The following is a 15,364-nucleotide window of genomic DNA, read 5'->3' on the forward strand; positions in this document are numbered from 1 at the left end:
CTGAAGCTCTTAGGTTCTAATCCATTTTGATCCAGACCATAGTAGCAGACAGGGTGTGAAATCTATAGTACAGGAGCTCTGATACTAAAATGATGGATACAGTATAGAAGCCTACATAAACAAAAGCTTTTGTTGTCATAAAGCTAGGCGCGTGACTAGTTCTGCATCAGTGCTTCCATTTCACTCAGAGGTGAAACTGTCTGATCAAATCTTAAAATTGAATGCTGGAAGGAAAAAAAAATAGTTTTATTTTTCCACCTCATTTGAACACTATAGAATGTTAAACATCTGTGATCTTGTGTCACTTGCAAAAGGTAAATATATACAATCTGAACAAGCACTAGCTTTATAAAACTGCAGAAGTTAATTTCATATAATGCAGCTACCGTTGCTGTAGCATTGGCAATGTTACCTGTTAAAAGGAAGGAAGGAAGGGAATAGGTCTATAAAATAATGTTCGAACAAGAGGCTGTAGTATACTCAGAGTGGGGTTTTCAAAAATCTTCAGTGTGGGCCTAATTCTGCTCCCAGTGAAGTCAAAGGGAACGTTATTATTGACTTCAATAGGAACAGAGTTATTTCAATGATGAGTGCTTTTGAAAAATCCCACTCCAAACACATACTTTAGAAGAGTTTCCTCTGTTTAGAAGAGCCTATAACACCTCCTGTTTAAACATACGGATTTCACACATACTTGTGCATATATATGTGCAAAATTCATGAAATAAAACTGTAGAACCATATGAAATATCCTGTGGGCCTCAACTTGTATCTTAGTCTTGGCAGAGATGTATTAGTGGACTGTGCCCACTAACGCATCTCTGCCAGGACTACTTCCAGTGTTGAAACTCCTCATCAGATTCAAAGAGCCACCAACTTAAACTGCTAGCAATTCCTCTACAAAGAACATTCCTCTATTTCCATTTATTCTGAAATGTTGTCATGAAAAATTCTCACCAGCTAATTTCCAAGAGTTAGGTATAAATTGTTCTAAGATATTTTTGTTTTAAAGCTTACAATAGTAGCTGTCTTGCACTAACAGAAGGAGAACCAGGCTAAAGCATGGTATGCATTGTTACTCCTCAAGAATGGGCTTTTAAGAAACCCTCAGCGTTGGCAATAGACCAACACCAATTGCTTTTGGAGAAAAAAATACATTGCAACTTCGAGGTAAAGAATTACAGACATATTGGGTACGCATTGACTAATTCATTCCAAAGATTTTATTTTAAATAAGAGTTTAATTGCTAAGTGTTGCTGATTTATGGAGTCTAAGCTGTGATTGCAAGAAACCAGTGTTCCAGTAGTTTGTGTTAATTGGCATCAAAACTGCAGCTCAAAATTAAAAAGGCCTGCCCCAGATAAGGGCAGGGGTGGGATGAACTACTCACTTCCTGCTAATGGCTTTAGAGGTAGCCAGAAATTTAATTAGGAACTAACATTTTTGCCTGATACCTGAAGGGAAAACACACATTTACCAGTTAATTCAAATTCTTGCAATAAATAAATAAAGTTTCAGGGCCATTACACTTCCAGGGTATTCATTCCCCAGTCAGTTCAGATCACAGTCCAAAACCGACCATTTTTAAAACCCTTCTTGGACTTATTTCAGTCTGTCCCAGGGACTGTGTCATTTCATCCCACGCTTGCTTATCCACTATCAGCCTTCTGTACCAACCCTGAAAGCTTGTGTGGAGACAACAGTCTTTTCCTCTGTAGCTCCTATAATCTTCTTGAACCACCCCCTTTTATCTGCTTCACTTGACTTTCCATCTTTTTGCAAATCTCAGGAAGATGACATTTTCTCCCTGGTTTATGACAATTTCTTTGTCTGCCTTTAATAAAACATGGCGTAACTATATTTTCCAAATCTCCAGAGGTTGGCCAGGACTTCCCAGAAATTTTAAGCATTAGCCAAGGGGCACTCAGTCCCAACCAGAGCCATGGGCTCAGTTACTTTAAAAAAAAAAAAAAAAGTGAGTATACAAGAAGGCGGCAGAAGGCTAGAGCCTGCTCACCTAGCCTTTACCTTGACTTGACCATGAGTTTGCCCTTTTCTGGAGCATGAGACCCAGGAAGCAGATACAAGGAGAGTAGGCAGAGTGCCCACACATCCTGGCTGGCACCTGCAGAGATGCATTGTTCTGGAGGGGGCAGATCTCCATTCCACTCTAGACTCTCCAGATCAGGGCTGAGAGGAACAGAGATGGTGATGCAGAAAGGGGGACCACATCACAGGTAGAGGTGACATAAGGAATGAGGAGACATCAAACATACTCCATTTCCATGAGGAAAACCTGTGGGCTCCTTGCATACAGAGTATGGGAGGATGTTGCCTGAAGGTTGCTGGGGGGGGGAAGAGTAACAAATCTCTCCACCCGCATAAAGGCAAACGGTTGGGGGGAAACCTAGGGCACGGAGGGAAAAGAGCCTCCAAAGGTTCCAAAAGGTATCAGAACTTCTGGATGTTTACTTGAAACCCAAACCTCATGATGTCTTTATAATTAAGGTACTAATTAAATAATTAAGATCTATAAGGGTGTATATATCAACCCTCTGGGATCAGGGGGTCCCGTGGAAATTCTCCTGGGAAGGCGGTGGAATTGACAACTGTCTTTAAACTAACATTTGTAAACTCTTTGGGGTTGAGACTGTGCACGCTTCAAGCTGTGTACTGTGCCTAACACAAGATGGCTCTGAGCTTGACTCTGGCCCTGGATGCTACTGTAAAATAAGTATCTGATATTAATAAAAATAGTTTGGAACATATTTTATGTGAAAGACTACACAAACTAAAGTGGTATATTATATCTTGTAATACAATGGTACAATGGGGAATTAAGGACAGAGTGTGTCTCATCTCAGAATTAAACTACAAAAGCCAGGAAATTCAAACTTTTATAATAGTTAAACCACAAAAGAGACCGTGCTTTAACCACATTCTTTGTTTAATAATTAATTGCTACTTATTAAAATACCAGAGATCCAGCGGAAGAGAAACTTCTACTCTCAAATTTAATAAGAGCTGTGAAGAGGGATTTCTGTGTGTCCCCATTCACAATGAATACTGTAACAATGCGATTCTTGCTGTGCAAGTTCGCATGTCTCAAGATCAGGAAATAACAGGAATACTAAGACCCGGGTTACATTAGCAGTGAAATATAATCCACACTCACCGCAACTCTACCAGTGGGCTCAATGGCTGAAAAGGTAATGTCAACAGTTCTCACACTTCTACCACTATGCCATTCACTAAATGACTGAAAAACAGATGACTGATAAAAATGCCTCTGGCCTACCTAATGGTTAGCATTACTGGACATGCACTGGTGATGAATTACAGCAAAGTAGTTTGCTGGTGTAAATGCTGCCTCAGTTCAAAAAAACCACTTCAACTTTGACATCTCCTTTAAACTCACAAAAGACCCCTAGGCAATTTATAATGGTCAAGCTTAAAACTACCCCCTGCCCTCTTCTTTTTTGAAGAGGGGAAAAAAGACTTTAGATTAAGTTTGTGAAACTAGACTTGGAACCCAAGAGGAAAAACCAGGACCCATTCCTTTGATAAGACTATTCTCAAATCCAAGTTAGAGTGATTTCAAAGCACTGTAATGGAGGCAGTGGGGAAGAATAGGCCTTTAGTGCTGAACAATAGCATCAGTCTGATCAATCAATTGACACAGGAGTATACGAACAGTTAATCTGAATCTAGGAAAGGAAGGATTAAAAATGATGCATTATTGCATCAACTAGCGGTCCTCAAACCAGCCGGAAACTTGGAACAGCAACACAAATGCTGCAATACAGTTTCTCCAATTGCACTGAAGATGGGGAAGAGGTGTCAATTTTAGTAGTAAAATGGTTAGCCCCAGAGGAAAAGGAAAGACTGAAATGGACAGTCTCCTGATGTGACTTACCCCTGCATACACCGAATAGCAATGGACGGGGAATTTGTGGCAGTTCTGAGACCCACTCATGTCAGCAAGTACCACCTTTACAGGAGAAACCTCAACAGGTTCCTGGGCCCGGGGAGAGAATAAATGAAAAAATACTGGAGATTTTTTTTCATAAAAGGGATGAAAAATAAAATTCTTCTAAATCCTGTAATTTGCATAAGGACTGAGGTGTCAAACACTGAAATGTCAAGATAGCTAGTGAGCCACTAATAATAGAGTATAATTTTCTCATGTAGCTCTCAACAGTTGGACTCCTAGGGCGGTAATGATGAGTAAAGAGTTGCTACATTCAGCTGGGTATTTTCTTTGCTTAATTCTCTTTTCATGCAACAAGCAGAATCCAAGATAGAATATCTCTAGAAAGATATCTGCACTGTACAAATTTAACATACATTATATACAAATACACACACCTCACTGAGTTTCCCTGAAGACAAGAACATGCCTCATGGAATTACTTTATGCACAAAATTAGACCCTTTCAGCAACAGGCATGTGGAAGGAAATGTTACACATACTATTGCATTTCCAACCTAGGAACTTTACAAGCCAAGCAAGTCTCAAGTGTATTTTATGATGCTCTGGGTTAGATTTAAATAATAAAGATTTAACATTCTCTGTTTAAGAAAATGAGATTGACAAGACTTGCATAGCTCCTTTAAGAGGCTTGAGGAAAATAGAAAGGAATGAAATAAAATGCAGTAACAATATCTTGCTGCAAGGTGCTAAGCAACAAGTAGAGGAAACTGCTTGAGTGAAAGGATGAAAAATTGTTGGGCTTTTAAACACAACTAGAAAGAATTTGGTGCAGCCAGAGAGAAAAGAGTGCAGCAGAGAAGATCTGGGAGCCATCATGTTGGCAGGTCAGCTTCTCAGGAGGTCTAAACTCCAAAGCAGGCAAACAGCATTTGACGAAATTCTAGGTAAAGGCAGAGGGTCTCTGAGCACATTCAAACGTACCTCATTTTTCTGGGAGAGGATTCTCAGATTGCCACAACCTTGAAAAACTGTTAATTATGTATTTCAACCAGAAGAGTGAAGAGGGAGCCAAACACCAGCCCTCTTGTGGCTGTATGAAGGAGATGCAAGGCACCCTGGGAGTGAAGATCTAGAACGCAGTGCAACAAAAGATCAGAGTGCTTGATTAGGTTTGACCAGTGAAGAAGCAATGTCAGGATAAAGCGGAGGCAGACTTGTGAGAAGTGTAACCTATGATAACAACTCAACAGTTGTGAATAGGAGAGAAAATTGGATAAAGTGGGGAATGGTAGAGGCCCTCACAGAGATGCTTGGAATGGGACAGCAAGTACTACAGCTGTCAGTGATCACCTGGAGTCAGGTTCTGATTGAGATGCCAGAGGGATCAGAAAAGACAGCACAGTTCTGGCATTGTATTGTGAGTACCTCTCACACAGAAATCTCAGATTACTTTCTAGATAAGCTTCAACTGCCATCTAAACAACTCCATTTGAGAATTCTGCATGAAAAATACAGGTTTAATTTGTAAATCAAAGCTGCTAGCGGTCTTGAGATTAGTTTAAACCCAAGTTCTTGCAACAGACTACAGCTAAGTGGAGTGAAAAAGAAAATCCTTTGCATTTTTGGAAATCTTAACTGAAACTAAGATTTCAGATTAACAGAACTACAATTAAAATCAGGGCAGGTTATTTTAGATTAGAGTAAGGTTTGGTTATTTGGGAATAGCACGGGAAGTTTCATGTTAATATCAATAACTCTTCCAAATTAATTAACAGCTAAGAACGGCAATGAATCACTTTCTGAAATTATCTGAGATGGTTAGATTAAATCCAGCAAAAGGGATTCAAGTTGCTGATCGTAAATTATCGAAGTCCCATGTGTACTAGCTAGCTCATGTGTACCATATTTATTCATTCTGTGGGAAACAAAATGGATAACTACTTTCCATGAGTTAACAGAAAATAAGGGTACTTGTAAATGAAGATTTACTGTAGAATAATTACATGTTTTTAAAGAACATGTAATTAATAAAATTAATTACTGACGACACACTTAGGGAACTGAAGTCTGAGATGCTACATAGGATTGTCAACTGTTGTAATTTTAGCTAAAGAAAGGAAAGCTCGTTTCCTGAAGTAGCAATCCAAAAAGGTGTGCAACATGACCCTTTCTGAAGAGTTGTTTATAAAATCTAGAACAGGGTAACCTGAAATTCAGAGTAAGGAGTCCACGGGAGTTTGCTGTCTTAGTCAAAGTAGCTGGTGGGAAGTCATTTGTCTAACGTTTCATTGTAAGTGGCCTAGAACAACTTGGGTAAAAGGACCTGGCACACAAACTTGTGACCTGTTTTACCTTCTGTAGAGGAAAACTACAATCTTACCAGAAGCCCCCAAGAGATAATACAGCAGTGGTGCAGGGGTGTATGGATATGGAGACACTTGTGTCATATAACAGCATCTAAATGAGCCTGGAGACCTCCTGAAAAGTCAGTTCCTGTGCCTCTCATTGATGGCTAGATATTAGCTTCCCAGACTGCTAAACTCACACTGATTTGAAGAACAACCCTTGGACAGGAACACACAGACCAGTTTTCTATTCGCCCAGCCTGTATCTCAGCTCTTCAAGATGTTTTTGCAAAGCTGCACTTCTCTGTCATCTAGTGAATACACAATTAAAAGCATTCCACTCAAATGTCAGATGCCCCTTAAACAAATTACAGTATATAGTCCCAATGTTCCTTCAGTTAAGAGATCTGGAAGACCTAATTTAAAACAAAAATGCTATTGTCAATATATTTTCTTTTTTGTCTTTAAAAAGATACAAATCTTTGCTTAGGCTAATTTACTTAGCATATTCTTCTCTTATCTGCATCTCCTTGCTGCTTATCAAACCCCCGATATTTCTACTTGGAAAGTCGTTCCCAAGCGAACCTGCTTATCTGCGGTAATGAACACTCATGCAAACAGGCACAAAATTAAATGGCTTCTTTACAGCGATTATGATAGATTGAGCCCTGCTTAATCTACATAATCAAATTGCTTCTGTGTTCAGCAATACCACCTTTCTGCTGTCCAGGGAGCAGCCAATGCTAAACCTGCTCTCCCAATAGCTCCCTTCTGAGAAACACCAACTGCAATGGAAGGGAGGAGGGTTATTTAAGAGGTAATAGAGTGGCAGATGTATGGGGTGCACTTTTAACTCTGAACGTAACAAGCCAGGTCAGAGTGAAGGGTGTCTACCTCTCAGGAGGTGTGGAAATATTATGCAGGAGAATAAGGAGAAACCAAGTACAAAAGAGGTTCTCCTCAGGGTACTACCTACATTCCAATTGTCTGTTGCAGACAAACACCTTAAATTGACTCTCCCCTACATACATGCATTTTAAAGAAGACAGACATTTCTACTTGCCTAGCATTGTTCTAGAAGTAATACTTCATTTCCTTTCCCTTAGTAAGAAAGCCATGTGCGTTTCCACTAGTTTTCTTATGGTGTTTATGCTAACAGAACAGCAGAATTTATTAACAACCCCAATACTAGAATCGAAGTTTTACATCAAGCGGGCTGTCTTGTCTGTGTGTTAGGGAGTATTTTTTTTTTCTTCTGTTAAGGAGAGACAGAGCCAGGCATGTACATTATATACCTCTCAGCTTAGAAGTTAGAGGTATGTGTTTAGGGCAGGTGTTCTGGAGCATATCCCTGACTCTGCCATTAACTTACTGTGTGACTCATTGTGGGTAAAAATTTCTTGACTGGCTTCTAATTTTAGGTGGCCTACCAATTTTCAGAGTTGCTGAGCATTAGCAGCTCCCACCAACTTCAACTGAAAGCCACTTTAGAAAATGTGTATATTAGAATCTCTGTGCCTCAATTTACTCATCTCTAAAAGGTGAGTACACTTACCAAAACAAGTGCTCAGAGAATTAGTTCATTGATTTATCTAAAGTGTTTAAGATCTCCAAAAGGCATGATAGAAGACCAAAGTATTAGTATACTAACTACTGTATATTTAATACAAACTATTATCGCTTAAAAAATTAGCCTGATCCAAAATGTACAAATTCTGGCCACTCTAGTGTCTCAGATGCAGTGCTCTGGCAGGGAGCACTGCGCTCAGCTTTTTGGGAGAGAAACGGTCTCAATCAGTCTGGCCAATTATGGATTAGTATTGACAGATGCAGAAGAAACACCATGTCCAGCCCTCTTCAGATGGAAAGATGATAACTATGACAGAGGATCTCAAGAGGATGGAAAGAGGGAACAGAAAGTTCAGGGCTCCAATGAAGATTCAAAGGATTCCTTCCCTGTACACACCTGCCATCTTCTCTCAAATCCCTTATGTCAGAAGGAAGTGTAAATTAATTTATTTCTGTTAGTTTCAGTGGGAATTTGATGGGAAAGCAGATGCAGATGTTAGGAATCACATGAAAAGCACTTGGTGCAAATGGAGGGAGTTGATGGGAATTCTCTGAGACAAAAATGTGCCAAGCAAATTAGGCCAGCTGTGATGTATGGGTTAGAATGCTGGCCAATGAGGAAGAGAACAAATGCACACTGCAGAAATTAGATTGCTCAGGTGGATGCTGGGTAAGACAAGGGCTGAGGTACACCATGAAATAGTATCAGTAAAGATGCAGGTAGCCCCCATCATAGAAAAGCTGAGGGGCTATCAATTGAGATGGCTGGGCCAGCTGAGACAATAAGGTGAAAGATATATTGGCAAAAGGGTACAAGAGCTAGTAGTTACAGGACAGAGACCACGAGTGATTTGAGATGCTGAAGGAGGACATGAAGGTTGGTGTCACTCGGAAGACGCACTTGATAGGAATGCCTGGAACCACAGAACTAGAGCTGCCAACCCTGTCTAACAGGACAAGGTAAAGCAGCAGCAGCTTCCTTGGGCGTTTTAACTATCTGAAGGGTTTTTATTTTTCTTGGATCTCAGATTTTGCACTTTAAGTGGCTAAAGATACTTATACTTTGAGGAAAGCATCAAAACTTAAACTTGTTCCTCCCTTCTCGGTTGGTAAGGCTACTGAATTAGAGAATGGTCCACAGCAACACTACAGGAAACTGAATCAACTCTGGGTTATGTTGAGGAATCCTGAGGCACAGCTAATACACTATTTCTATGCTGCCCTCCATTTGAAGAAGCAGTTTACAAATATAAGCAAGCTAAGCCTGAACACTCATGTGAGGTAGGTAGAGTACGTTTTATAGATAGGGATACGGAAGCAGAGCGACTAAGAGACTTCCGCAAGATCACAGAAAGTCTGTGGCAAAGCCAGGAATAGAACTTCTTGACTCCCATACCAGGAAGACTGCCACAATACCATCACCTCTTCCAAGCACATTCCATGATTCATTAACACATGTTATCTTCCAGGGGTGTTCACGCAGGTCCGAAGTCTTCTTAGAAAAGAGCATGACACCGCAAGAAAACGTAAGGGAGTGAAGAATAAGGAAACATTTTCCTTGAAAGGGGCATTGTGGATGTAGACTAGCCTTCCAAATCTCTCTCTCTGCGGTACAATAATCCAACATGCCAAGTGCGCTAGTGAGGTTTGAGCAAGATCCTCTGCACCATGGCAAGTGACTTGTGTTTGAAAATAAGCATGTGTGGGTACATTCAGAAGGAATAACACTTAGCTCAGTGCTAGCTGGATGTACTATAAAAAGAGAGACGCGAGGGCCTCCTGGCAAAAAGCAAATCACATTGCTAACTGACTCATGAAACAGTGCAAGTGCAGTATGTAGAGAAGCATGGGAGGTACTACATTCAGAGGTAAAATGCTGAAGCAGAAATACTCAGCCTGTGGCTCTCTAGCCACATGCAGCTTTTCATGGCTCTCTTTCCAAACCAGAAGGTGGTACTTTGGTTGCCACAGGAAAAAAAAATGGTAATTTAAAACAAAACCCAGGGAGACATGTGGGAACTAATGACAGACAAAAATCAGGCTTCTCAAGAACGGTGACAGACTGAATGCCAGAGAGCTCAGTGAGCTCTCACTATTGTAATAATTGCTGAGTGCACCCTTTATTGAGCGGATTTCATTGTTACTTTATTATACATTTGTTACATAAATTTTGCATTCGAGTTGTGTTGAATACTCTAGTAGCGCTCTACAATTCTGTTCAACAGCTTTTCAGCTGCTTACTTTAGAGTGCCACTCAGACTAAAAACACAATAGAAGTGGGAGAGATTGAGAGCAATGCGAATCAGAGGAAGAGGTAAGGAGAAGTAATCAAAAGGGCACAATTGATCCCTGCTGTCTGAAGCAAAGGTGTACACTGCAGTCAGAGGTCAGGCTCGCTGGAAATATTGCAGCAAAGAAAAGAAAGGTGAAAGGGAAGCTTATGGATGTAGTGGGTTACTTCAAGGCTTTCACCAATGGAGATCTGGGTTGAAAGTCACACAGTTTCTATTGTCCACTTGAGACTTCGTATCCATTTATTTACATAACAAACTCACCTCAAAACCTAGCTTATGATCCAAAAGAATATTAGCCCTATTTGGTATTCTTAAAATTAAAACAGCCCATTTTTTCCTTTGACTTTAAAATTAGAGATACAAAGTTTAGATCCAGATCCAGATTCTCCCCAACACTAGAAAGTTTTAGTTTGGGGGGGGGCTTGGTTCAGGACAATTTATTTGAAATAATCTCATGCTATTTATGACTGTGAGGACACTTCCAGTATACTGTAAATACAGATAAGCAGTTGTTAACTTGCTAAAAATATTACCTTTCAGGCTCCAATTTCTCAGGTTTGCTCTCAGTCCAAATGCTCTCTTCACAAGTTAAATAAAATTCCATTTAGCTATTTGAAATACCCAAGAATGAATTCCCCACCCGCCAATTAAGGACCTTATCTGCAAACACTTATGCACATGAGTAAGTTTACAGAGGTTTGTTTTTTTTTTACAAGTAACTTTATAAAGTTCTTTTTAAACACTCCAGCTCAAAACCAGCATATTTTTCAATACAGTCAAACTTTAGATTAAAAAACACTGGAAGTGCAGTGCATGCACTACAAGAGGAGCATACACTCTGTATATTTGGAACAAAGTTCATGGAAATAGTAATGGAAATAATGTAGCTGGTCCTTATCTCAGGCATTTCATCATCTACACATAGTGCATGTATTAGAGTGTGAAATCCCATATAGAAGATCACATTTAAATATGCATAGTGAATTTACTTGAATGTGATCATATACAAAATTCATATAAAAATGAAACAAGGAAATTAAATGCCAAAAAACTGTATTAATGCATCACTATGGTTGAGATTTTAAATGTACAAACTCTTTGTGATTACCACAACCTTTTGAATTTCCCAATTTTAACAACCATTACACTGCAGTACCTTTAAAATATATATAATCCTTTCAATTACTCTGCAAATGTGCACTTTCTATGGCTGACCTGCAAAATACCTTGGAATATAACTGGGAAAAAACAAAAGTGGAGCCAAACCTTCAATGACTCCATCTTACATGAACATAAGACATTCACCCAGCAGCAATCTTGGCAAAAATAAGCAGAAAACTCACCCCATCTGGCAGTGCCCTCCAGCACACAGCACTGACAAACTCATTTGTGTCATCCTCTTTCCGGTCCTTGTCCAGGACGCTTTTTACTGTGTCAAATTTGAAAGTCAGAAGTGTCTTTGAGAGGCCCTTGTAGTACAGGTAGAGGGAGTTATTTTCACTTCCTGTAAATACAAGCAAATCAATAAAATAAGTTCTAGAAATGGACCCCTGATAAGCAAGTCTTTTTAGACCTTTTACTGTGAGAGTAGAGAATTATTTCAGCCTAGTTCCTGCAAGTTTAATTGCTCCCTCTACCGCCTATCACTGTTGGCTGCTGCAATTAGAGTACAGGATCACTACAGGGTGGATGTCCAGGTTACCAGGTTAGAATTACAAGGGAATCAATACACAATTACAACACTGTTCTGGTGAGACTTTAACCTTGTTCCATAACTTTGGCAGAGACTTGAAAAGGCATGAAACATAATTAAAGGCCCCATGTGCAAATTGCACAGATGTCAGTGGAACTCAGATGGGAGACAGCAGCACAGCAGCAACATTTAGGGGGATCTTTTCACCATTGTTGGAATTGTTTCAACTCCTAATCCAGCAATAATTGGTTTAACTATCCCAGAGTGGTGAGTCCACCACTGTGCAACATCCAACTGATAGAGGGATTTTTTTAGTTTAATTATTATTATTTTTAAAAGACATATGTCATTTTCATGGAAACTACGTAGGGACTGTGAACTTACCTGTGGACATTTCAGTGGAAGTCTGGTGGTTAAAGCAAATCATGTAAGTAGGGCAGAACTGGAGTAAGTGCACACTGCCGTACGGCTACTACTTTTTATACTGTTCTCTAGGGCAAAGCTGAGGGCAGAGACTAAGAATAATCCTGTATTTTCTAAGATGTCTCAAGTACTGAGTTCATTTTTATGCATACTTTTCATTAGAAGCAGTGCAAGCTCTGAGGAGCCATGCAAACATTTCTTGGGTGGATGCTCTACTCACCACAGGCAATGTAGTCTCCGTTGGACGCCAGGCCTACAAAATTCTTCTCGTTGATGTGACCCTTGAAAGAGCGCAGGCAGTGTGGTTTCCCTACATTCCATAGCTTCAGCTGACTGTCTGTTGACCTGCAATCATCAGTATAGAAACGTCAGAATGCTGTCATAAGGCAGGAGACTCCGATTTGAATTGTGATTCCTTAGTGTGATACTTACAACTCTCATATAGTATACTTGATGAACTCAAGGAGATTTTACCTGATTTCATGTCTTGCTCAAACTGAACTAGTGAAAGTATCACATTAGATTAAAGCCTGTCAAATGGGTTACTAGGCTGCACAAAAAAGTATCCCAACAAGGTTATTCCTTTCTCCACTGCTGCTGTCAATACCACTGTCCTCCACTTCACTCATTCTCAGAACCCATCTTAAATTTCTTATCCCCACACATCCAGGACATTATTAGATGTTTCTTCCTCTACAATATAGTCACACTCTGTTTCTTCCTTTCTGCCCTGCTTGTGAAAATACTTGTCCATGCACTTACCTCCCGCCTTGAATATTGTGACCTCCTCTAGGTGCCCTGAGAGTATGGCGCTCACCTCTAGTCCATCCAAACCTCAGCAGCTAAAATTAACCTCTTGTTTATGAAATGTCACTTATTTTTAAATCCCTCCACCGTATCCCCTATTTCTCAGTCTGCCCTCAAGCCCCTGCACAGGTTCTGGGCAGGGTTAACATCTCTGATCTTGTTTACGGGTTCCCTTTAACCCACAAATAAAACCAGCCTCAACAGCCCTTTTTCCACTGATTCCAGCCTTCGTGCCTTCTTTTTCTTTGCCCTCTACACACAAAATGACCTTCCAAGCCCACTGCAAAAGGCTTCCATGCCTCTCCTCATTCAAATTCTTATTGACTCACTTGTGTCCTCCACAAACACTACCCCACATCAAGCTCCTCTATCCCATCACTCTCCAAGGAAGTGGGAAAAACAAGTTAACAGTTCTTTGGATCTCCCAGTATTGTCCTGTCTTCATTATGCCTCAGGCTTTTATAGTAATATTAAATATTTATAGTATGGTTGCATCCAGAACCCATGACTAGGATCAGGCCCCATTGTTCTAGGTATAAGTGCAGTTCCTGCCCCAAAGTTTCTTGTACAAATTTCCTACAAATTAGCGGTGATAGTTTCATTTACTACATATCTTAGACTGATTCAATTGCACACGGATCATTAAGTTATCACCACTGAGACTACTTTTAACACTGCAAGCCTTCAGCATCTCACAACCCATCAGAACTAGAAATGGAAGGTTTATACCTCTGGAAAAGGGAGATTTCAAAGTGTTGCACAAGGCCACTGCCCTTCTTGACCCAGTAGGTCCTAATACATTACATTTGTTCCATTGTGAATAAAACATCTAGATAGTTTCTAAAATGTATCATAATTCCTCTCTCCCCCTCAGAGCTCTGAAATACTGGGACTTGGGATAACACCAAGCAGCAGGATAAGAAAAAAACCAAAATACTTGACTCAGATTTTTTTATTGCAATAAATGGTATATGAAGAATCCATGATGGTGTAGTACAGAGGTTTAATAAACGCTAAAAACTCTCATAGCTTACTCACAAGTGAGTAACATGCCAATCTAGTATGCATATGCTAATCAACATATTCCCATAGACAAAAACTGTTTAAAAGCAGCTAACATTGTTTCAGGGCACATCCCAAGTCACCCAAACCCTTACAATTCAGGAAACAAGGGGGAAATCTTCCATATTCTGCGACACCCATAGAATATCGCCAATGGCACAATTCCTGCCCCCACAGGAACAATCATTTTTATCTCCAAAATATACCCCAAACCCCTACATACTGCAACATGCATGTAACTCATGTAAACCTTATCTCAGACCTCAAACATAGTTAGAATGATAACAGATGAGGAGAGAGGCGCAGTTTGATTTGTTAGACATTTGTAACAATAGCATGAAATCAGAGTGAACATTCTGATTTATATCTTTTGTTACTGGGACTCAGGAAGAAAGAAAATTACTTACTCTATGCTAACTGGAGGTTCCTCGAGGTGTGTGTGTCCCTTACCTGTATTCCACTGTGGGCATAGGCATGTGCTCCATGTGCCCGGAGCTGAAGAATTTTTGAAAGCATTGTCCATTGGTCCATGTACACACCTTCACTCTCCTCTCATGCCTCCAACCCAGGAGATAAAAGAACAGAACAGAACAAAGTGCCTCTCCAATTCCTTCTATAGGGTGAATCCAAGAATGAGCTGAAGCAGAGGGGAAAAGAGCAGGTAGTGGAATACAGATAGGGACCACACATCTAGAAGAACCTTCAGTTACAGTAAGGTAACTTTCTCTTCTCCTTCAAGAACTGGCCCCTATGTGTATTCCACTGTGAGTGACTGACAAGCACTACTCAAGTAGGAGGATGCAGGTCACAGAGCCATTTGAAAGACCACTGTCCCAAAAGGCACATCAATGGAGGAGAAAATTGTCTCACAAATGTGCAGATGGAACTCTACAAAGTTGCTTTGCAAATGTAAAGTAAAGGTACTTCTTGAAGCGATGCCATTGACATTGCTTGTGCTTCTGTACAAGGAGCCCTCATCCCCTGAGGGGGAGGAAGATGTGACAGCTGATCGAATAAGATACAACCTGAGATCCATTTAGAGATCTTCAGAGGATATAGCTTGACCTCAGACTCTTTCGGCTAAGGCGATAAAAAGTCTTGGTGATTTTCTGATTGGCTATGCCCTTTGCAAGTAAAAGGCTAAAGACTGTCACATTTCAAGGGAATGAAGTCTCCTCTCTTCGCCATATGCTTCTGGTTCAGGAAAAAACAGGAAAGTGAATTGACTGGTTTAGT

General features: G+C 40.2%; 1 protein-coding gene across 3 annotated transcripts in view; it reads right to left on the reverse strand.

Moving 5' to 3' along the window:
- The window catches only part of COP1 (COP1 E3 ubiquitin ligase), a 228,234-nt gene that overhangs the window by 35,358 nt on the left and 177,512 nt on the right, over window positions 1-15,364 (reverse strand). For all 3 annotated transcript variants that reach the window (XM_084635924.1, XM_084635925.1, XM_084635926.1), the window contains exons 17-18: window positions 12,480-12,604; window positions 11,487-11,647 (exon numbers count right to left, since the gene is read on the reverse strand). In XM_084635924.1, the coding sequence (XP_084492050.1) occupies window positions 11,487-11,647; window positions 12,480-12,604 (286 nt within the window). The remainder of the gene's footprint in view (window positions 1-11,486; window positions 11,648-12,479; window positions 12,605-15,364) is intronic.

Source organism: Lepidochelys olivacea (genome assembly GCF_965140295.1).
Source record: "Lepidochelys olivacea isolate rLepOli2 genome assembly, chromosome: 8".
Lineage (NCBI taxonomy): Eukaryota > Metazoa > Chordata > Testudines > Cheloniidae > Lepidochelys > Lepidochelys olivacea.